Source organism: Chiloscyllium plagiosum, unplaced genomic scaffold, assembly GCF_037043375.1.
Source record: "Chiloscyllium plagiosum isolate Xiang-an unplaced genomic scaffold, Cpla_swu_hap1 HiC_scaffold_19, whole genome shotgun sequence".
Lineage (NCBI taxonomy): Eukaryota > Metazoa > Chordata > Chondrichthyes > Orectolobiformes > Hemiscylliidae > Chiloscyllium > Chiloscyllium plagiosum.
Window position 1 is genome coordinate 26318896 of NW_028270157.1, and position 24274 is coordinate 26343169.

Consider the following 24274-nt stretch of genomic DNA (forward strand, 5'->3'; position numbering starts at 1 on the left):
TGTTCACCCCTTTAAAATGAGCTGTTCCATGGGACTAATGTTTGTGTTGTGTTTGATTGACAGGATATAGCTCATGAATTGTTAGAGAATGGAGTGTCTCTTGATGCAAGAAATACCAATGGGTTAACTCCATTCTTCTTTGCAGCAGGGAGACAGCATCGTAAAATATGCCAGGTGAGATTTATTTTATGACTGTACAAAACAGTTTGGTTAACTGAACTTAAAAGATTAAAGATTTGTAAACAGGGATTCACTGGGAAGCTCCCTCTGACTGTGGTCCCTGAGTTTCTGCAGGGGGAGTTATTGTCACTTGGACAAGTAGAGCAAACAAGGGCATGGGATTAGCAGAAGATGATCTCAGATGCTTCACCGTCCACACTGCACATAATAGTCTTAGGTTGGCCTTTAGGTGGTTTAGCTAGGGCTTGCTCATAAAATACAACAGTTGTGTATTCCAGCAACACTGTGCCACCAATGTGAACGTCCTGTTAAGGGAATATAGCTCTTCGTGGATGGGAGCAATATTCCAGACTACTGAGTGAAGCATGTACCCTTTGCTGTGTTCTTGCATCCACTCCAATGGTGCTGCAAGTATCTTTCATGTTTAGATCTCATAAGGTCCTGATCACTGAAGCGAGTCACAGCCTCACCACTTCTTTTATCTTGTGACATTCTAATATAACAAATTGATAAAGAAAAGGGAAAGTTTCATGCCTTGAATGGTTACACACATACATCTGCTTATTTACGTAAACTATATTCTTCATTTCATCAACATCTACTTTTCAGGGGTTGGAGTTTGGTTAGTTCAGTGGCAGGACAGGTGATTTACAATGCAGAATGATGCCAAAAAAGTGAGTTCAATTCCTACATCAGCTGAGGTTACTATGAAGTATTCTTTACCTCAACCTCTCCCCTTTCCTGAGGCATGCTGACCCTCAGGTTAAACCACAACCAATTGTATCTATCAAATGAGAGAGCAGCCCTGTGGGCTGGTAAGATGATGGCAACTTTATCTTTTAATGTCAAGGGTAGACGGTGGGAATGGTGCTGAATAAACACAGGATGTTCTGGATTTTTTCCAGTCACTTATGTGTGGTAAATTGTGCTCCTGACTTCTAACTGCCCTCCTGGCCTACTCCCACTAAGTCACACAATCCTGCCACAATCGTGTGTTCTTGTGAGGTTTCTCGTCAAGATTCATTTGTATAGCCACACCCTGAGAGCTGAGTGGAAAGAGGTCAGGTGGAAAAGCAAAGATTCATGGCAAATGTATGTCACAGTACTCCCTGAGATATATAATAGTCTGAGTCAATTCCATGCTTCATCATTACAATATGAATAGGCAGAAGCAATAACTATATTTTCCCATGATGTACTATTTCTTGCAGTATCAGTAAACAGTTGCACTATTAAAATAGTTCACAGGTCTGCACAACATCAAGGGCTGAAGGGCCTGTTCTGCGCTGTATTGTTCTATGTTCTATTATTAGTTAGCACTTACCTGATAGTTAATTGATGTCTCCTCTGAGCAACAGAAACATTTGCAACCACTTCCTGCTTCACAGCAGGGACTCCTTGGGCCCTTGTTTTAAACAATGATCGAGTCATGTAGCCCATGCCCAGTCTGCCTCTGTATCTATACTACTTATAGGGATGGCAAGCCTAATTCCAGTACATCCCAAAACCCCTACAAAACAAAAATCTGACCATTCAGGGAAATTTCTCCCATGCTGGGCAAGCAACTCTCTGCAATAGAGAAAATTCAGGCAAACATTTTAGTGTTCTAAAAAGCTGCTACATGAACCATAAGAAAAGTTTTTTTAATTTACACTTGCAGTTAACCAGCTTCAGGAATAAATTACCAATTTAGGTAATGTATGAATATGCTCGTGCGTTTATGAAAAATGTTCCAGCTAGGATATCATGAATTCTTAATTAGTTGTTATTCTTGCACATAATGAAGCCATTAAAACATGCATAAATGTCATTTATATACGGTCTGCATTGCTCAGCAAATTCAGTTGCATTTTATTTATTACATTGATTTTGTTTTATGGCTCGACTTAACAGCTTTTGATTGAATGGGGTTGTGATGTACAAGCAAAGGACTTGAAAAATCGCACAGCATTTGATGGAATTCGAAGTGAAAAATTCAGAAAGTTCTTGCTGAGTAAGATAACATTCTTTTATGTAGTTGCTTGTAAAATACATTAATGTTTTGGTTTCATATAGGACGGTGGGCGGCACGGTGGCACAGTGGTTAGCACTGCTGCCTCACAGCGCCTGAGACCCGGGTTCAATTCCCGCCTCAGACGACTGACTGTGTGGAGTTTGCACGTTCTCCCCGTGTCTGCGTGGGTTTCCTCCGGGTGCTCAGGTTTCCTCCCACAGTCCAAAGATGTGCAGGTCAGGTGAATTGGCCATGCTAAATTGCCCGTAGTGTTAGGTAAGGGTTAAATGTAGGGGTATGGGTGGGTTGCGCTTAGGCGGGTCGGTGTGGACTTGTTGGGCCGAAGGGTCTGTTTCCACACTGTAATGTAATCTAATCTAGGATCTTCGCCTTGGAATATATCTGATTATCTATTAATCCTGAGAAGAAAAGGCATAATTTTCCAAATTAAAAATCACACAACACCAGGTTATTGTCCAAAAGGTTTAATTGGAAACACTAGCTTTTGGAGCGCTGCTCCTTCATCAGGTGTTTGTGGAGTACACAATTGTAAGACACAGAATTTATAGTGAAAGTTTACAGTGTGATGTAACTTAAATTATACATTGAAAAATACCTTGATTGTTTGTGAAGTCTCTCATCTGTTAGAATAACCGTGTTAGTTTCACTTCTTTCATATGTAAATCACAAAATTATTTTTACAAGTTACATTCTCCGGTTAAATTTAACAATTGGTGTCAGCCCAGATGATATGTTTAAGGTGTTAGCCCCCTGTGTTCTCTGTCTGTGCCATAATGGTTAGACTGATTCTAATCTAAAAAATGAGTTAACAGAGTCTTACATGGATTCATGCAGTTTTTGAGCAAAGTACAATGTAACTCTGCAAGAACAAATTCACCCACAAATGAATATATGTACGTGTGTGTGTCTGTCTATCTGTCAGTCTGTCTGGGGTGGGGGGTTGTGAGTGTCTGTGAGAGAGAGTGTACAGAGGAACCTCGATTATCCGAAAATCGGATTATCCGAAAATCGGATTATCCGAAGGAGATCTTGAGGTCCCGATGGAAACATTACATCAAAGGCGTGTTTCCAACAGTTTACAATGATTAAACAGGCACGTTCTGCAAATGACTGACTGCCCGCCCTCTCTCTCTCCCCACACTTTCCATGGAGTTCTACACGGGTGTACCCTAAACCCTGAATTGGCCATGCTAAATTGCCCCATGGTGTTAGTGGGTGGCACGATGGCACAGCAGTTAGTACTGCTACCTCACAGCACCAGGGTCTCAGGTTCAATTCCAGCCTTGGGCAACTGTCTGTGTGGAGTTTGCACATTCTCCCTGTGTCTGCGTGGGTTTCCTCTGGGTGCTCCGGTTTCCTCCCACAATCCAAAGATGTGCAGGTCAGGTGAATTGGCTATGCTAAATTGCCCCATAGTGTTAGGTCAATTAGTCAGCGGGAAATGGGTCTGGGTGGGTTACTCTTCGAAGAGTAGCTGTGGACTGGTTGGGCCGAAGGGCTTGTTACCACACTGTAGGGAATCTAATCTAATCTAATCTAAACCTCCTTTGCCCCCACATAATCTCTCCAACATTGTTCTGTACAGGGCAAAGGTGGAACCTGTCAAAGATTTGCACTAAAAAGTTGTGTGTGTGGCTGTGGCTGCGTGTGTGTGTGTGCTAGTTGGACACTTACCCCACAAAGGCAACTGCAGCAGTCTTGTTGTTGGTGTCCAGTCCAGCTGCCCCAGAGAGGAGGCGGGGGGTGCAGTGTTGCACGGGATTGGGAACGGTGTTGGGGGCACGGGTCGGTGTTGCTTGGTGTTGGGGGCGAGGTCAGAGTTGGGGGCGGGGGAGGTGTTGCACAGGGTTGGGGGCGGGGATCGAGTTGGGAGCAGGGAAGTGTTGCACAGGGTTGGGGGCGGAGATCGAGTTGGGAGCAGGGAAGTGTTGCACAGAGTTGGGGGCGGTGTCAGATGGTGTCGGGGCGGTGTTGAGGGTGGGGCCTCGTGCACTGTATGCTGCTGCAGTCTCCTGAACAGGGAGCAGACTTTAAAAACGCCCAGCCCCGGAGGAAAGGTATTTTATCGATTAAACGAACAATCAATTATCTGAACAAAATAGTGCCCACCCATCACGTTCGGATAATCGAGGGAATTGTGTGTGTGTGTGTGAGAGAGAGAGTGAAGGGGTCTACGTCTGTGAGAGGGTGCATGTGTAAGTGTGGGCGTGTGTGTCTGTAAGAGTGTGTGAGAGTATCTGTGTGCATGTCTGTGTATAGGAGTGTCTGCGTGTGTGTGTGTGTGTACGAGTGCCTGGGTGTTGTGTGTATGAGTATCTAGGAGTGCCTGTGTGTGTATATAGTGCAATGGTGGTCACCTGTCATGTGACATGAACCCAATGTCCCGGTTGAGGCCTTCCCTATAGGTATGGAACTTAGCTATCAGCCTCTGCTCAGCCACTTTTCGCTGCTGCTTGTCCCAAAGTCCACCTTGGAGAATGGTCACCCGAAAGTCTGAGGTCAAATGTCCTGGACCGCTGAAGTGTTCTCCAACTGGGAGGAAACACTCCTGTCTCTTGATTGTTGTGCGGCGCACATTCATCCGTTGCCATAGCCTCTGCTTGGTTTCACCAATGTACCATGCCTCAGGGCATCCTTACTTGCAGCGTATGAGATAGACAACGTAGAACTGAGTCGCATGAGTTCCTGCCACGTACATGGTGGTACATAATTTACAAAATGATTTTCAAAGTTAAAGATTATTTATGATTAAGTACCTGGATTAGGTAAATTGTTACATCTTTCTACAGTTTCTTTTGACAAATAATAACCAAACCAACCACCTCATTTGCTTTATAGTTTTCAAATTTGAGGGATCATTATTTAGCAACTCTCCAAAAGGGAATTGTACGGTAACTAAGCCGAATCAAACCTAATCACTTTCTACCCTACTCGCCAAACCCTCCTGGTGAAATATCAGAAAAATTGATGGAATGGGTCAACAATAACTTACTCTGCTGATACTTATTTTGGGATCTCCTAGAACCACTTGCTCCAGATCTGATTACAGTCATGATTTGAGCAGGGACACAAATTCAATGCAGAAGGAAACATCATTTCAAGTGTTTTGACATTTAAGTCAGGTCCAGTCATGTATGGCACCCAGAAACTTTGAGGTTATGGAAAATCCCTTCAATGACACAAAGGACAATATTTGTGAATGTCCAAACTCAGTCTTGTATTCTCAATATGGTATTGATATAGTTCCCAGGATAGATAGTACTCTTGGCATAAATATTCATAAGTTTTCTGTCAATGAAGGTGGCACAGTGGTTAGCACTGCTGCCTCACAGCGCCGGAGACCTGGGTTCAATTCCCGCCTCAGGCGACTGACTGTGTGGAGTTTGCATATTCTCCGCGTGTCTGCGTGGGTTTCCTCCGGGTGCTCCGGTTTCCTCCCACAGTCCAAAGATGTGCAGGTCAGGTGAATTGACCATGCTAAATTGCCCGCAGTGTTAGGTAAGGGGTAAATGTAGGGGTATGGGTGGGTTGTGCTTCGGCGGGTCGGTGTGGACTTGTTGGGCCGAAGGGCCTGTTTCCACACTGTAATGTAATGTAATCTAATCTAATCTAAAAAACACTCTGGATGCTGGAAATCTAGCAGAAAAGTATAAATGCTGGAACCATTTGGCACATCTAGCAATATCTGTGGAAGTGAAGGCAAGATGGTGTTGAGTCCACTACCTCCAGAAGTCAGTGTGAGAATGAGATGACAGTAGAGGCCATAGAGTCATAGAGATGTACAGCACGGAAACAGACCCTTTGGTCCAACTTGCCCATGCTAACCAGATATCCTAACTTAATCTAGTCAATAGACAATAGGTGCAGGAGTAGGCCATTCAGCCCTTCGAGCCTGCACCGCCATTCAACATGATCATGACTGATCATTCCTAATCAGTATCCTGTTCCTCCCTTATCTCCATAACCCTTGATTCCACTATCCTTGAGAGCTCTATCCAACTCTTTCTAAAATGAATTTCGAGACTGGGCCTCCACTGCCCTCTGGGGCAGAGCATTCCACACAGCCACCACTCTCTGGGTGAAGATGTTTCTCCTCATCTCTGTCCTAAATGGTCTACCCCGTATTTTTAAGCTATGTCCTCTGGTACGGCACTCACCCATCAGCGGAAACATATTTCCTGCTGCCAGAGTGTCCAATTCTTTCATAATCTTATACGTCTCAATCAGATCCCCTCTCAGTCTTGTAAACTCAAGGATATACAAGCCCAGTCGCTTCAGTCTTTCAGTGTAAGGTAATCCCGCCATTCCAGGAATTGACCTCGTGAACCTACGCTGCACTCCCTCAATAGTCAGAATGTCTTTCCTCAAATTTGGAGATCAGAACTGCATGCAGTACTCCAGGTGTGGTCTCACCAGGGTCCTGTACAGCTGCAGAAGCATCTCTTTGCTTCTATACTCAATTCCTCTTGTTATGAAGGCCAGCATGCTATTAGCCTTCTTCACTACCTGCTGTACCTGCATGCTTGCCTTCATTGACTGGTGTACAAGAACATCTAGATCTCTCTGTACTGCCCCTTTACCTAAATTGATTCCATTGAGGTAGTAATCTTCCTTCCTTGCCACCAAAGTGGATAACCATACACTTTTCCACATTAAACTGCATCTGCCATGCATCTGCCCACTCACCTAACTTGTCCAGGTCACTCTCCTAACATCCTCATCACATTTCACCCTGCCACCCAGCTTTGTATCATCAGGAAATTTGCTAATGTTATTGCTGATACCATCTTCTATATCATTAACATATATTGTAAAAAGCTGCGGTCCCAGCACGGATCCCTGCGGTACCCCACTGGTCACTGCCTGCCATTCCAAAATAGAGCCATTTATCACTACTCTTTATTTCCTATCAGCCAACCAATTTTCAATCCAATCTAGTACTTTGCCCCCAATACCATGCGCCCTAATTTTACTCACTAACCTCGTGTGTGGGACTTTATCAAAAGCTTTCTGAAAGTCCAGGTACACTACATCTACTGGATCTCCCTCGTCCATCTTCAGAGTTACATCCTCAAAAAATTCAAGAAGATTAGTCAAGCATGATTTCCCCTTCATAAATCCATGCTGACTCTGTCCTATCTTGTTACTACTATCCAGATGTGCTGTAATTTCATCCTTTATAATAGACTCCAGCATCTTTCCCACCACTGAGGTCAGACTAACTGGTCTATAATTTCCTGCTTTCTCTCTCCCACCTTTCTTAAAAAGTGGTATAACATTAGCCACCCTCCAATCCTCAGGAACTGACCCCGAATCTATCGAACTCTGGAAAATAATCACCAACGCATCCACGATTTCCCGAGCCACCTCCTTCAGTAACCTGGGATGCAGACCATCAGGCCCCGGAGACTTATCAACCTTCAGACCGAACAGTCTCTCCAACACCAAATCCTGGCAAATATAAATTCCCTTAAGTTCAGGTCCTTCAGCCACTGTTACCTCAGGGAGATTGCTTGTGTCTTCTCCAGTTATCACAGATCTGAAGTACCCATTTAATTCCTCTGCCATTTCTTGTTCCCCGTAATATATTCCCCTGTTTCTGTCTTCAAGGGCCCAATTTTAGTCCTAACCATTTTTTTGCCTTGCACATACCTAAAAAAGCTCTTACTATCCTCCTTTATATTATTGGCCAATTTACCTTCGTACCTCATTTTTCCTCTGTGTATTTCCTTCTTAGTAATCCTCTGTTGCTCTTTAAAAGCTTCCCAGTCCTCAGTTTTCCCACTTATCTTTGCTATGTTATACTTTTTCTCTTTTAACTTTATATGTTTCTTAACTTCCCTCGTCAGCCACGGCCGCCCATGCCTTGAAGGAACTGATCCTGCAACTTCTGCATTATACACAGAAATATCCGCCATTGTTCCTCCACGGTCATCCCTGCTAAGGTATTGCACCATTGAACTTTGGCCAGCTCCTCCCTCATAGCTCCATAGTTCCCTTTATTCAACAGAAGTACTGTCACTTCCGACTGTACCCTCTCCCTCTCAAATTGCAGATTGTAGCTTAATGTATTATGGTCACTACTTCCCAATGACTCCTTCACTTCAAGGTCCCTGATCAATTCTGGTTCGTTACACAATACCAGATCCAGAATTGCCTTCTCCCTGGTCGGCTCCAGCACCAGCTGTTCTAAGAATCCATCTCGGAGGCACTTCACAAAGTCTCTTTCTTGAGGTCCAATACCATCCTGATTCTCCCAGTCTACCTGCATGTTAAAATCCCCCATAACAACTGTAGTAACATCTTTACGACAGGCCAATTTCAGCTCCTGATTCAGCTTACATCCGACGTCCAGATTACTATTTGGGGGCCTGTAGATAACTCCCAAGAGGGTCTTTTTACCCTTAGTATTTTGCAGCTCTATCCACACTGACTCTACATCCCCTGAATCTAGGTCCCCCCGCGCAAGGGACTGAATATCCTCCCTTACCAACAAGGCCACCCCACCCCCTCTGCCCGTCAGTCTGTCCTTACGATAGCACGTATAGCCTTGAAGATTCATTTCCCAGGCCCTGTCCACTTGAAGCCACGTCTCAGTTATCCCCACAATATCGTATCTGCCAATTTCCAAAAGAGCTTCAAGCTCATCCATCTTATGTCTAATGCTTCGTGCATTCATGTATAGTATTTTTAATTTGTTACTGTCCTATTTAGCAGCACTTGGCCCATATCTCTCTCAACCCTTCCTATTTATAAACCTATCCAGATGCCTTTTAAATGTTGTAATTGTACCTGCCTCCACTACTTCATCTGGCAGTTCATTCCATATATGCGCCACCCTCTATGTGAAAAAAGTTGCTCTTTAAGTCCTTTTTAAATCTTACCCCTCTCATTTTAAACCTATGCCCTCTAGTTTTGGACTCCCCTGTCCTGGGGAAAAGACTTTGACTGTTTACCTATCTATGCCCATTATGATTTTATCAACTTCTAGGAGGTCACCCTTCAGCCTCTGACACTCCAGGGAAGATAGCCCCGCACTATTCAACTCTCTCTGTAGCTCAACCCTCCAACCCTGGCAACATCCTTGTAAATCTTTTCTGAACCCTTTCAAGTTTAAAGGTAGATGGATGATCAAGGCGGCAGGTTAGTATGCCCTTCCCCATTACTGGTACCCCAGCCCCATTTTAGTGATGATGTTAGGCCCTCAACCCTTCACTTCTCCACCAATACCACATAATAGCTCCTTCTCCTTATACTTCCCATGTCACTTATATGTCCCCTCTATGTCAACTATCTACTCTCTATAATGATTCACCCAACATCTGCTATGGGTTAACCTCTATATCCATGCTTTTGAAATAGAAATAAAAAAGAAATTAAACTTTTAACAATCTAACAGAGCTCTCATTCAAGCATACTTCATATTTAAAGTTTGTGAGAAGATTTGTAGCTCGGGTGCTCGTTATTGTTGTTCTGTTCACCGAGCTGGGAATTTGTGTTGCAGACGTTTCGTCCCCTGTCTAGGTGACATCCTCAGTGCTTGGGAGCCTCCTGTGAAGCGCTTCTGTGATGTTTTCTCCGGCATTTATCGTGGTTTGAATCTGCCACTTCCGGTTGTCAGTTCCAGCTGTCCGTTGCAGTGGTCGGTATATTGGGTCCAGGTCGATGTGCTTATTGATTGAATCTGTGGATGAGTGCCATGCCTCTAGGAATTCCCTTGCTCTTCTCTGTTTGGCTTATCCTATAATAGTAGTGTTGTCCCAGTCGACAGCCAGACTACTGCGGCCACCAGGACTCATAACAGCACACAAACCAACAGCCACTCAGACAACAACTCACCAGAACGAAGGACCCAATATCCAGCATGAGCAAAACCAATGTAATGTACAAAATCCCATGCAAGGATTGCACAAAACTCTACATAGGACAAACAGGAAGACAGCTAACGATCCGCATCCATGAACACCAACTAGCCACGAAACGACACGACCAGCTATCCTTAGTAGCCACACACGCAGACGACAAGCAACATGAATTCGACTGGGACAACACTACTATCATAGGGCAAGCCAGACAGAGAACAGCCAGGGAATTCCTAGAGGCATGGCATTCATCCACAAACTCCATCAACAAACATCGACCTGGACCCAATATACCAACCACTACAGCGGACAGCTGAAACTGACAACCGGAAGCGGCAGGGACAGACCACTATAAACACCAGAGGAAACATCAAAGAAGCGCTTCGCAGGAGGCTCCCAAGCACTGATGATGTCGCCTAGCCAGGGGACGAAACGTTTGCAACAAAAACTTCCAGCTCGGCGAAAAGAACCACAACAACGAGCACCCGAGCTACAAATCTTCGCACAAACTTTGAAATGTAAAAAGTATTCTGTTGCATCTCAACACCTTACTGGTAATCAATTTAATAGTCAAGCTACTTTGAGTTGCAGAATAGAGTCCTACAATCAATCACTGCAGTAAAAATACAACTAACTCTGGAAACTGAAATAATATAATTTTCTATTTCAAAACACGTCAGTGAAAGGGTCCCAGGAACAAGGTTTCCAAAATTGGTACTGATGGTCTCCTATGGTTTACACCTCCTCTGAGAGTCTGAGAGCTATATCTACTTACAGAAGGAACCCAAATTCAATAAAATTGTGGGGGTGTAAAAACTGCCCATCCTTATCCCAGAAGGTGGACTGCTGGAATGAACTGCTTGTCTTATGAGAAAAGGTTAAGGAGGATGTGCCTATATTACTTGGAGTTAGAAGAATGAATCTTATTAAAATGTGTAAGACACTGAATGAGCTTGACAGTGTAAATGCTAAATTTACGTTTACTTTAGTGGTGGAATCTAGAACAAGGAGCACAGTTTATTCACATGATGTCCATAATTTAGAATGAAGATGAATATCTTTTCTCAGAGGGTCATTTGACTGTGGAAGTTCTCTCAGAGATAGCAGTGAAGGCAAATATTTGATAAACAAGGGAATTCAGGATTTTGAGCTACAGGCAAGAAAGTAGAGTTAAGGCCACAAACAAATCAGATCAGCTGTGATCTTACTAAAGGACAAAGGAGCTCACTGGGCCAATTGGCCACTCCTGCCTCTATTTATTATGGACTTATTTATCTTAGTATTTTCAATATATTTTGTCTCAGAGAAGGTTCGAAGTATCAGTGATGTATGGTTTCAATATAAATTTTGTCATGCTGTATATTTTAATTCAGTTTTAGCATGAACTAATATGGGCTATCAGTAGTTCTTTTAAAATGACTGGAGAAATCAAGAATAAATGATAGGCAGCCTATATTATTTCCAGTGTAGTCCAGTGTCTGAAGGGTTAGTTCTAAGGGATGCTATATCTTGTTTATTGCATAATAAAGAATAAATTCCAACTTCATAGAATATGCAGCCTTGTCTATAGAACTGTCTTTTGTGATAATCACGAATACAATGTTTGGGTCAAGCTCAAATTGTAATATTTCACTTACCCCCTCACCCAGTAACATTTTCTTTCAACAGAAGAACCTGAGGCTCACCATAAATACACAAGTTTTGTTAAAGTGTTCAAAAATGTTTTGTCTGTGTGATTATCAGCCATTGGCTGCTAGTTATATTGCTTGAAGGAAGAGACTGCATTCATATCAAAAGTAGGTCACTATTTTTAATTCTTTGGTTATTAATAGAAGTACTGCTGGTGAGATTTACTTTTGTTTGGAAAATACAGTAGTAGAGTTTTCCCATAGCAAACATGATTAAATTATTTCAGTCTGAATAGTGATTTAAATTAACTTGATACTTTACAGTCAATAAATGAGTGCCAAATGGAAAATAGTGTTCTAAAATACACATTATTTCACCACAAATTATTGAATCAAGCTTACGTACAATATGGCATCAGAAAAATGTAGCATCATGCTATTATTCTATTGTGCACTACACCCTTAATGTTTTGAGCTCCCCATGTTTTTATTTGTACCTAGGTTACTATGCTTATTGGTCATCAGCAATCCCCATGATCGTCCATGGGGACACAGATATTCTTGAAGATATGGTTCACAATCACTTAACAAATATGAGTTTCATGAGCAGTCCAAGAAGCAGGTAGGTTTTCTTATACAGTTGCTACTGAAATCGAATGCATTTATTCTGACATTTGTCTATAGATTACACACAGGACCACATCTTTAGACACACAACAAATTTAATCTATTGCAACTTCCAATCACCAAAAGGCTTTCAGAGAGATCAAATAATTACCGTCAATAATCTTGCTTATGAAACCTGATTGAAAGTTTCACGATAAGGACTATGCTCAAAGTGGCAGGATGTGACTCGGGAATGCTTGGAACTGACCCCAGGGTATAGAGGGTAAGGGGAAATTTCACATTGTTGAGTTATCTTTAACTTCATCTGAGTCATTGGAGCCTCATATGAGGAATCCACTGATCAGCAGATGTTCAGAATGAGATGACAGCTGCCTGTGCTGATGTAAGGGGGCAGGTAGGGATTGGCTAATGATATCTTGTCCAGGAAATATTTCCTTAGTAATCCATATTAACAAGGTACATGGGACTGAAAATTGCTTTGAAGAAGTTTTTTATGAAGTAGGAGAGTTCCCAAATGACTGCTCCTGGTTATTTGCAGTATTTGCCATTTCCACCAAAATGTGGCACTTGGTAGATTGTTTTCACCAACTATCTTTGTCTTTGTTTGCTGTTTACCAATTATAAAAATACAGCAGTAGAGAAAAAGAGTCAAGCATCATCCACATGGAAAATGAGTCTTTGTTTTTCAATTACCATAGGAAGATAATAGTTGAGGAACAATCACAATTTCTGGTTTGCATCCATCCTAATGTTGAGAATCCTGCAGGAGCATACCCTGCATTCCTAATGATCCCTGACCTGAGCAATGGAGCTAAGGTTGTGATGAACAGGGAAAAAGTTGCGATGGTATAGGGCTGAAGGAGATACTGGAGAGTTAGATGGGATCAGCATACTTATGGAAACCAATCGTTGTCAACAATTGTCAGGATTTTACCTTTGGTGATGGTCAAGGAGGCAAAATGACAAGTAAAACTAGTGGCTATACATTGATCTATGTTAAAGGAAAGGTGCTGACTAGTGGTGCCCCTGCTGCTGTTTCTTCCTGTGCACAGGGTCATCTGAATGTTTTTGTCAAGCAACTCACCTTGCTCGAGGCTTCTGACCATGGAGCCACTTGTGGAACTGTCTCCATGAGCAATGTATTTTCTCATTGTATGCCTGGCCATCTCCTAATACTTCTTGTTGTTACACTGGGAGGGTTTTGTACTTTCTCTTGGATGCAAGCTGCCCCTCAGTCTTTGCTCCTTCTGGATTATGAGCCTCATGTTCTTGTCCTAAACTGGTGTGTTCTGCCTTCCTGACATTCTGGAGCAAACCACCTCTGCAACATTCTGAGATAACAATGAGGAAAAACACATGGATAAGTAAAATTTCTCACTTTATACTGTGTTTTGTGTATAATCTGTGTTCATTTACATTCTGAGATTTGAATAACTAGTTGAGCACAGACTGATATTTCTGGGACTGTGGGATGCATTAATGCTGGGTTGGTGGGGTCCCATTTGCTAAATGCATATCAACGTTGGCAGAATGGTGTGTTCCTGAATACACATGGCCCTGTTGAACTCCTTTCAAAGAACAGTAAGAAAGTTCCAACTCAGGATGCTAAGTGGCTGGCAGGTGGTAGTATTTCCTTGTCTATGCTGCTGTGGCCCTTCTAGATGGCAATGATCTCAGATTTGGAAGCTGCTATAAAAAGAGTTTTGGTAAATTTCTGCAGTGCATCATGTAGATGGAATGCATTACTGGTACACTAAGCTTCAATGGTGGAAGGAATGAATGAATGTTTATGGATGTGGTGCCAGTTAAGCAGGCTTCTTGGTCCTGATGGTGCCATCGGCCGCTGACCTACTTTTGTAACCATGGAATTTAGATGGGCCTTCCAGTCTCTCCACCACTGACACACATTGTTACTATGGCCTGTCACTTATAAGATGCACTGCAGAAATTCATATCTTCCGAAGTCGTGACCACTTCTAACCAGAAGGACAAAAACAACTGATACATGGGATCATCACCACCTGCAAGTTTCCCTCCAAATGAACCCCCATCCTGACTTGGAAATATACTGCTGTTCCTTCAGTGTTGTTGGATCAAAACAATGGAATTCCCTCCCTAATAGCATTGTAGGTCTACCGAGAAAACATGGACTGCAGTGGTACAAGAAGGCAGCTCATCAGCACCTCCTCCACAGTAACTAAAAGCAGGTGATAAATACTGGTCCAGCCAGCGACATGCATAAGACCATGACAAATAGAAACAGGAGCAGCCAAATGGGCCCTTGAGCCTGCTCCACCATTCAATACGATCATGGCTGATCTGACATTCCTCATATCCACTTCCCTGCATTTCCCCTGATTCCCTGACTGAACAACAGTCTATCAATATCAGCCTTAAAGATCCACAAGAACTCTCCCATAGCTCTCCATGGAAAGGAGTTCCAAAGACTCTCAACCCACTAAGAGAAGTAATTCCTCCTCTTCTCAGTCTTAAATCGACAAACCTTTATTCTTTGACTATGCCCTCTGGTCCTAGACTCTCCCATGTGGTAAAACATTCTCTCAGCATTAACCTTATCAAACCCCTTAAGAATCCTATTTTTTGCAAAGAGACTATTCCTAATTCTTCAGAACTCTGCTGAGTCGAGTCCCAAACTGTTTAGCCTTTGCTCATAATACAATCCCTCCATTCCAGGAAACAAACTAGTGAAACTTCTCTGAACTGCTTCCAATGAAATTATCCCTTTTCTTAAATAAAGGAACCAAAACTACGCACAGTACTCCAGCTGTGGATTCACCAACACCTTGTTCAGTTTCAATAAGACTTCCCTTCCTCAAAAAACTCAATCAAGTTCGTGAGACATGATTTCCCACGCACAAAGCCATGCTGACTATCCCTAATCAGTCCTTACCTTTATAAATACATGTAAATCCTGTCCCTCAGGATTCCCACCAACAACTTGCCCATCACTGATGTCAGGCTCACCAGTTTATAGATCCCTGGCTTTTCCTTACCACCTTTCTTAAATAGTGGTACCACTTTAACCAACCTCCAGTCCTCTGGCACCTCACCTGTGACTATCGATGATACAAATATTTCAGCAAGGGTCCCAGAGTTCTAAGTAACACCAGATCAGGTCCTGGTGATTTATCCACTTTTATGCGTTTCAAGACATCCAACACCACCTCCTCTGTAATATGGACTTGTTCAAGATATCACTATCTATTTCTCCACATTCCACACCTTCCATGTCCTTCTCCACAATAAATATTGATGCTAAATGCTCGTTTAGTATCTCCCCATCTCCTGCAGCTCCACACATAGGCTGCTTCGCTGATCTTTGAGGGGCCTTATTCTCTCCCTAGATACCCTTTTGTCCTTAATGTATTTATAAAAACCATTTGAATTCTCCTTAACCCTGTTCACCAAAGCTATCTCATGTCCCATTTTTGTCCTCCTGATTTCTGTCTTAAGTATAGTGCTAGTGCCTTTATACTCTTCTGAGGATTCACTCAATCTCTCCTTTCTTTACCTGACATATGCTTCCTTCTTTCTCTTAATCAAAACCTCAATTTCTCTAGTCATCCAGCATTCCCTACACCTACCAGGCGTTCCTTTCACCCTAACAGGAATATACTGTCTCTGAACTCTTGTTTTCTCATTTTGAAGGCTTCTCATTTTCCAGCCGTCCCTTTACCTGCAAACATCTGTCAATGGTAACGCCAAGGTTGTTGACAGGGGAGGAATCAGCGATGGTAATGCTGTTGAATGTTAGCGGGAAATATTTAGATTCTCTCTTATTGGAGTTGGTCGTGGTTGGGTCTAAGACACTACTCTGTGGAACTCCTGCAGAAATGTTCTGGAGTGGATTTGACTGAATGCCAACAACCACATTCATCTTCCTTTGTACCTTGTAGCTGTCAACTGACATTTAAACAAATAAATAATCACTAAATATTCAAATTGTTTTGAATTTGAACATAACTCATTATTGAAGTGCTAGCTTCCAAAATGTGTTGCTTCTCTTTAATTATTATCAGCAGATAAATTAGTTGTAAATCAAATTCTTAACAATATTTTATTTTTTACTGATGCACACAAGTAATATCTTGCAATGAAGGAGCACAAAACTGGCTTTGCAGATTAAACCCCCATTATGTTACTTCAGAAACTCTTTCCTCCTGAAGTAAAGGGCTAAAGTTGTCTGTAAATAATTAAACACCTCTTTCTGGGTCAGATGTGTTGCCTCTAGTTTGGCTGCAGACATTATAGAGTTGGTCAGTTGCATCCTGAATATTTTTTATTGTCTGTGCCAGTGGTGTATAAATTGTTCAGAAGCTGTTGCCTACTCTGGTGGTATTGCATTTTGCATCCAAATGTTGAAGTTCATTTATACCTGATTTGAACCAACATCGTTTTAATTTATAACTCTTTCCTAGTAATTTAATAACTGATGTATGATGGTAACTTACAAAATTTGTTTTGCATTAAATTTATTATTATTTTTTAAATTTCTCTTTCTAGTACTGTGACATTTAGTAACCAGAATTTTATGTAGGATACTTAAAGTTGAGATTTAGAGTCCATGGACAAATTAGGTAAATCCATCTTATATATAGTTTTTTTTTGTATAAAATAGAATTGCAACTTAATTCTAATTGCAACTTCTCTGTTTTAAATAGATGCATTAATGGTAGCACATTATTACATACTGCTGCATACTTTGGGAAAACAGATATCATTGAAGTAAGAGTCACTCTTGATTTCCATTTTAGCAATGGTAACTAATATGTTTTCACTTTTATAAATATAATGTAAATGTTAGGGAAGATGTAGAAAAGTTTCAGTGTGATTTGGACAAATTTAGTAAGTGAGCAAATATATGGCACATGTAGTATAATGTAAATAAATGTGAGATTATCTATTTCAGTGGCAAAAAAGATTGGTAGACTATTATCTTAATGAGGATAGATTGAGAACGTGGGAGGTGCAACTGGACATCAGTGTCCTTGAACATCAGCCATTGAAAGTAAGCACGCAGGCACAGCAGGTAGTGAAGAAGGCAAATGGTATGTTGAATTCAACAGTGAGAGGATTCTAATGCAACAGCAGATATGTCTTACCTCAGTTGTAAAGGGCATTGTTAAGACCACACCTGGAATATTGCTTCACCTGAGGAAAGATGTTCTGACTATTGAGGCAGTGCAATGAAGATTCACCAGACTGTTTACCCAGATGGCAGTTAAGTCTCAACCACCTTACTGTGAGTCTGAAGTCCCATGGAGGCCAGGCTACAGATTTGTGATCATTGTTAGATTCTTAATTCCAGATTTTCATTGAACTCAAATTCCATAATCTGCTGGGAGAGGCATTTGAAACCGTGTCCTCAGAACATTACCTGTGTCTTTTGATTAATTCTCTAGCAATAACACAATTAGGCAATTGCCTTTCCTTCAAAAGGGATTCAGATATCATTCTTACAACTAAAGGAATCAAAGGATACGGAGGGAAAGCAAGACCAGGGTACTGAGTTGGATAATCAACCATAATCACAATGAATGGCAGAGAAACCTCAAAGGGCTGAATGGTCCATTCCTGTTCCTACATTCAATGTTTCTATGTTCTATTTCATCTGATTTAAGTCAGGGGGCTAAATGGACCTATTGGAAAGATATTAATACATTTTAAAAGAGTAAATACCAATATCATTGGGAATACAGATTTGGTATATATTCCATTGCAGATAAATTTCATTTGTACCAAGCTCAAGTCTAATTGTTCGTTTTGTCATCCTAACAGACTCCCTGTGATGTTGTAACTTTTTCTTTTTGCTATCGTAGCAGACCCCTATGATGTTGTAAATAATATGTTGGACATCACATTATTTTATAATAGCTATAGTGTCATACCATATAATCATGCTAGAATCTGAGTCCTTAAGCTCATCATATCTGACTGTTTTATGTTAGTAACCTCCCTAAGCCATTCAGAGTTCGATTGCTTGGTTTAGAAACTCTGCTATTTGGAATATCTGTGATTCAAGACCTACATAGGGTTGATTGGTTTTCTTTCTCTCTTTAGAAAATTTGTTCTGCATTAAAGCAAGGCTATTTTGTTGGAGCAGGATGTATGCACATTGCTCAAGACTTTTCTGTAGCTAAATATATATACTACAAAGCCAATGAGAAAATTTTAATTTTTTTTTGCCATTTTTAAAAGCTTTTTATTATGCCAAATTATGTTCCTTTGCTGACAATCTTTGGGTATGATTCAATTGATACCCTGCCCATGATTCAGGTATGAAAGTAATCTAAGGATTAGTAGCAGGCAATTTAAGCCTGTGGTGTATCACAGCCAATCTTTAACCAGTCTTCATCCCACACCCAGAGATGCATATGTCACTGGCTAGCAATTAAAAGCAGTGAATCAGGCTAATTGCTTTTTCTTTCTTGATCCAAATACACTGAAACCAATTAAATCATCCCTTCCTCGAATAATATCAGCTGACTAAGCACAGATATTGTATTTTTTACCTTTTGTCCTTTATGCTGAGGAATATATCACTTGGAGATTTCAATCAGTAGGCTTGTGAAAGAAAACTTTAAATAACACTTCAGTATCGATTTAGAAATTCATTGTGGGTAAATGGCTTGTTTGTTCATCAAATGTGATTTTAATAATTCTCATGAGCTGACAGAGGAAGTGGTGAAGGCTAGTACAATTGCAACATTTAAAAGTCATCTGGATGGGTATATGAATAGGAAGGGTTTGGAGGGATATAGGCCGGGTGCTGGCAGGTGGGACTAGATTGGGTTGGGATATCTGGTCGGCATGGACAGGTTGGACCCAAGGGTCTGATTCCGTGCTGTCCATCTCTATGACTTGAAAAATTACCTTGTCACAAAACAATCTGACTGATTACATTTACATAAAAAAAGTATTATGATGCATTCAAAAATATCAATAGTCACAGAAAAAATTACGTGTTGAATTGATATTCTTTCAAATATTCATAAAGTCCCTGGAATTGATTCTTCCTTTCCATAAATTGGGCATAAACAATAAATTCTGCCTAGCCAGCAAGTAAATCATTATAGCAATAATCTGATTCCCCTACCAGTATTTATAAAGAATAAAGGAAAGCAGGGCACATATTTCATCAGGATGATATGGAAGAAATGAGAGAGAAAAAAAAGAGTGCTAGAGAGAGAGAGACAGATAGTTAGAAAGGCATGAAACTGACAGTATTTAAAATATATAAGAATAGCTATATGCAACTTTTTATGGAGTTAGTTATGATCATTCTCATGTTTCAGACCCCTTGGACCTACAAATGTATTGCTCTAAACCTTTTAGCTCATTGCACATCATTTTTATTGCTCATTATTCTGTAGCAGAAACTTCTTAATGGTGAGAAAATGCTTTGTGCACTTCTTACAAGGGTCTCTGGAGAATTAATTGGTGAGTGAGGAAACATTCCTATTAAAATTATGCCTTTACAAAAACTTTTGCTTGGATTTCATCATTTAGGATAATTCATGTTGGAATATTAGAAGGTATAGCACAGCCTCCTGTGAGCTGACTCTTTCTGGGAGTTGTGGGGGGTGTGAGATGGGGTAGGTGTTGCTGATGACCCTTGAATGTCTGAAAACCTGTTGACTAATGGCAATGCTTGCCCACCAGGTCCTCTTGGAAAGATGCCTTGTTTCATGAGCCTAAAGATCTAAATAACTTGCTATAAGAATTTAGCCTTTTGAAACACTGATGTTTAGAATAATTAACAGAGCTGACTCTCTACCTCTGGAACACATGTTAGGGTCTCACAGCCTTTCAGTTGGATCTCAGTGTCCATTCTGTCTGGCCTGTGTGACACTCACTTCATGATTGTAAAACTAATTGGGAAATCGGCACTGATAACTTTTTAAGACAAGGAGGCAGCAACATGAAATATTGACCTAGTACTGTCACAAAACTGGCTCTGTGAAGTCAGTTGGCTCTGTTTGTGTTTCTGAACACAATGAGACAGACATGATAACACTGTTTCTCTTGTTAATACATTGGAACCAGTGTTGGTGCTGTTACATCATTATTGTGGGACCATGGTTCCTCATCAGTGACCCACTTACCAATCCCATCACTGACCCCCACTGGTGAGCTGTTTTGCTGCCTTTGTGATCTGCTCCTTGGTCCCTACACTGTTCACATGATGCTTCCCTGCCATCCCACTTGTTGAAACCACTTTCTGTTTTCCGCATCTTCCCATTTGTGACTAGACACACCACTTTGCTTGAGTTGTGGGGCAACAAATAAGGCAGCAGGAGACACAGTAAAGACTCTTTTTGAGCTTCTTTTGGTCAGTAGTTTTGAGCTTCAAATCAGATGCAACAGGCTGCTTCACTGAAGAAACAAACTTTAAGTGTAAAGCCATTACAGACAATTACTGGTAGTGACAGCATATGCCTTTGAGTGGGTTATGTGCATGTCCCAATGCAACCAAATACAGGGACAATTGACCACTATTTGTCATGTCAAAGGAAGAATTTAAAAATGACAATGGGTGCTAGACCTGCTGGCTCCATGAAGACAGAGTTTCAAATAAAGTAATAAAGGGAGATGTACATAACTAGGATGTTGATGAAGTATCCAACATTCCTGCATCTTGTGTCAATGACTTCAGACTATTGTGTGGACAATGGAGTAGATTGGTGCTGAATTACAGAAGTGTTATGTCACAGAAGAAGGCCATTTGGCCCTTCATATCTGCACTGGCTCATTCAAAGAGTATCATTACCTAATGCCAATTTCCTGCTTTATTCCCCTACCCTTCCCCATTATTTTTATCCAAATAATCATCCAATGCCCTCCTGAATTCCTCAATTGAACCTGACTCCATCATACTTCCAGGCAGTCATTCCACACTCTCACTAATCACTGAGTAAAAATTGTTTTCCTTCACTTCATCCTTGCTTCTTTTAAATCTATGTCCCTTGTTCTTGTACCTTTTACAAGCAAGATTAGTTTATCCCTATCTATTCTATCCAGGGTGTTGTGAAAATAGATTGTAATACTTGCTTTTCACTTCAACTGACAAGAAAGCCTACTTGTGTCTATTATTAACTGCACAGCACTCGAAACAACTTTTTTTTAAAAACTCAATCTCAAAATTGCATCTTCTTCAGATCAGTCAAGAATTGAGAAAAGGGTAAGAATTATCCCAAACCTTTCTCTGTGTTTAACACCTGTGGAAGGGGAAGATGCTAAGATGAAAGCAGGAAATACTATCCCTGCTGTTTCAGATGTTGTTCCTGCTTCTGACCTGGTGGTGGGAAAGTGTCTGCTTTTGAGGTGCAAGGTAAAGCCACATTAGCTGCTGAAGATTGGCAGCAGGGAAGTGCTGCTGAAGGTAAGTGAAGTGTTAGACAGGTTAAGTACCTTCCATGAAGTTGACAATCATCTGCCAAGAAATAAAAACACTCTCTGTGACAGTGTTTTCAATAGTCATCTCTCAATGGCCATGGTTGGAACCATTCAATGCAACTGATCTGAAATGTTCCAGGTGTGTAAATCTGACTAAAAAAGCTTTCCCATTGTGTAGTTACCTCAGTGATCCTGGCAAGCCTCTGACAAATTGGGAGACTTGGCTAGGAATTCCAGGATTTTGAACTACAGCTGTTCATAATTGACTTATTAACAATCCCAGTTTGGTTATTTATTTGCATGGTAGATCCAAGGATGTTTGTCTCCATCAGGGAATTTTCATCAGAAATAGCAAAGCTTATATTATTCTGTGAAATATAAAAAAACAAGGCATGGAAAAGGTGGTCTTAAAAGATCCAACAAACATTCATTATAGCTCACTAAAAGACACAAGTATCATCTTCATAGACACAGAGGTGTCTGGAATAAAGTTAGCTATGAATTTATAAATAGTAGAATGCTTCCATTTGTTTGTCATGCTTCAAGTGATCCTAAGTCAGCACCTGAGATATGCCCTCAAGATGAAGTGATGATATTATGTGTATTTCTCTTAAAGAAACAATAACATATTGTGTCTCTTAAAGGTATACTTACTATTGGATGCAACACGTCATCACTCATCTTCTGTGCCACTTGGAAAAGATGGGATCACATTGGAATCCCAACCTGACTTCAATTACCAGTATTTTGGTTGCAGCCAAACCTGGGAATATTTTTCTCAATATGTTTGCAGATATTATATAAACATCACATCATGGAAGAGAAATAATTAATTTATAAAGTACCCTTTCGTGTCCTCAGTAGGTCTCTCAACCACTTCTCAGCCAATTTCTTCTTTAAAATCAGGGATAGTAATGTTGCTGGCTACATGAGGATTTATTGCCCATGTTCATTGCCCTTGAGAAGTAGTGGTGCCTTTTTGAGACACTGCTGTCCATGTGGTGTAAGTATACCCTCAATGATGTTCACTGTTGACAGTGTTGCATGCGCTATTGTCATTTTGGAGGCCTTGGCAGGTGGTATATGTGATTTCATTTCATCATTTTATCACACATTATAGCGGTTTGATATAATTGATTGGCTTGCTGGGGAATTTCAAGGGACACTTAATGGAGTTTAATTCAGATAAATGTGAGGTGCTGCATTTTGTGAAAGCAAATCTTAGCAGGACTTATACACTTAATGGTAAGGTCCTAGGGAGTGTTGCTGACCAAAGAGACCTTGGAGTGCAGGTTCATAGCTCCTTGAAAGTGGAGTCGCAGGTAGATAGGATACGAAAGAAAGCATTTGGTATGCTTTCCTTTATTGGTCAGAGTATTGAGTACAGGAGTTGGGAGGTCATGTTGCGGCTGTACAGGACATTGGTTAGGCCACTGTTGGAATATTGCCTGCAATTCTGGTCTCCTTCCTATCGGAAGGATGCTGTGAAACTTGAAAGCGTTCGGAAAAGATTTACAAGGATGTTGCCAGGGTTGGAGGATCTGAGCTACAGGGAGAGGCTGAACAGGCTGGGGCTGTTTTTCCTGGAGTGTCAGAGGCTGAGGGGTGACCTTATAGAGGTTTACAAAATTATGAGGGGCATGGATAGGATAAATAGGCAAAGTTTTTTCCCTGCGGTGGGGGAGTCCACAACTAGAGGGCATAGGTTTAGGGTGAGGGGGGAACGATATAAAAGAGACCTAAAGGGCAACGTTTTCACGCAGAGGGTGGTACGTGTATGGAATGAGCTGCCAGAGGATGTGGTGGAGGCTGGTACAATTGCAACATTTAAGAGGCATTTGGATGGGTATATGAATAGGAAGGGTTTGGAGGGATATGGGCCGGGTGCTGGCAGGTGGGACTAGATTGGGTTGGGATATCTGGTCGGCATGGATGAGTTGGACTGAAGGGTCTGTTTCCGTGCTGTACATCTCTATGACTTAAGTGTCAACCAAATTGCTATGGATCTGGAGTCTAAATCAGGTAAGGATGGACTAATGTTCATTCCATAAAAATCATGCGTGACCTCTACTAGTTTTCAAATACAAGCTTCAGTGGACTTATGGTCACTATTTGACTAGCTCTTACTTCTAGATTTATTACTTTAATTCAAATTGTATTATCTGTTCTGGTGGAATTTTACCCCATGTCTCTGTATCACTAACTTGTGCTACTGGATTAGTACCATGACTCTACTACCTTCAAACTTTTGCAGTGTCATAACATACCGTGTTAAATGCAGGAGCCAGTTGGTACGCAGCATTTAATCTGATATTGGTCATATTGGTTGATAGCTAGATTTTGGTCAGGGTATCCCTGCATTTGCAGATACATGCACAGATATGTGGAGCTCACTCCAATATTTTTTCCCAAAGACACAATTCAGAGCAAAACAGAAGGTGTGAATTGGGTTGAAAACTGAACTGATTCAATCACAATTTGAAATTATGTTACATAGGGTGTAGGGTGGCGCGGTGGCCCAGTGGTTACCACTGTTACCTCACAGC

At 41.2% G+C, this 24274-nt stretch overlaps 1 protein-coding gene across 2 annotated transcripts in view; it reads left to right on the forward strand.

Moving 5' to 3' along the window:
• Window positions 1–24274, forward strand: part of LOC122559439 (uncharacterized) — a 135038-nt gene that overhangs the window by 69165 nt on the left and 41599 nt on the right. For both annotated transcript variants that reach the window (XM_087996899.1, XM_087996900.1), the window contains exons 16-19: window positions 64–174; window positions 2074–2173; window positions 12186–12306; window positions 16994–17057. In XM_087996899.1, the coding sequence (XP_087853025.1) occupies window positions 64–174; window positions 2074–2173; window positions 12186–12306; window positions 16994–17057 (396 nt within the window). The remainder of the gene's footprint in view (window positions 1–63; window positions 175–2073; window positions 2174–12185; window positions 12307–16993; window positions 17058–24274) is intronic.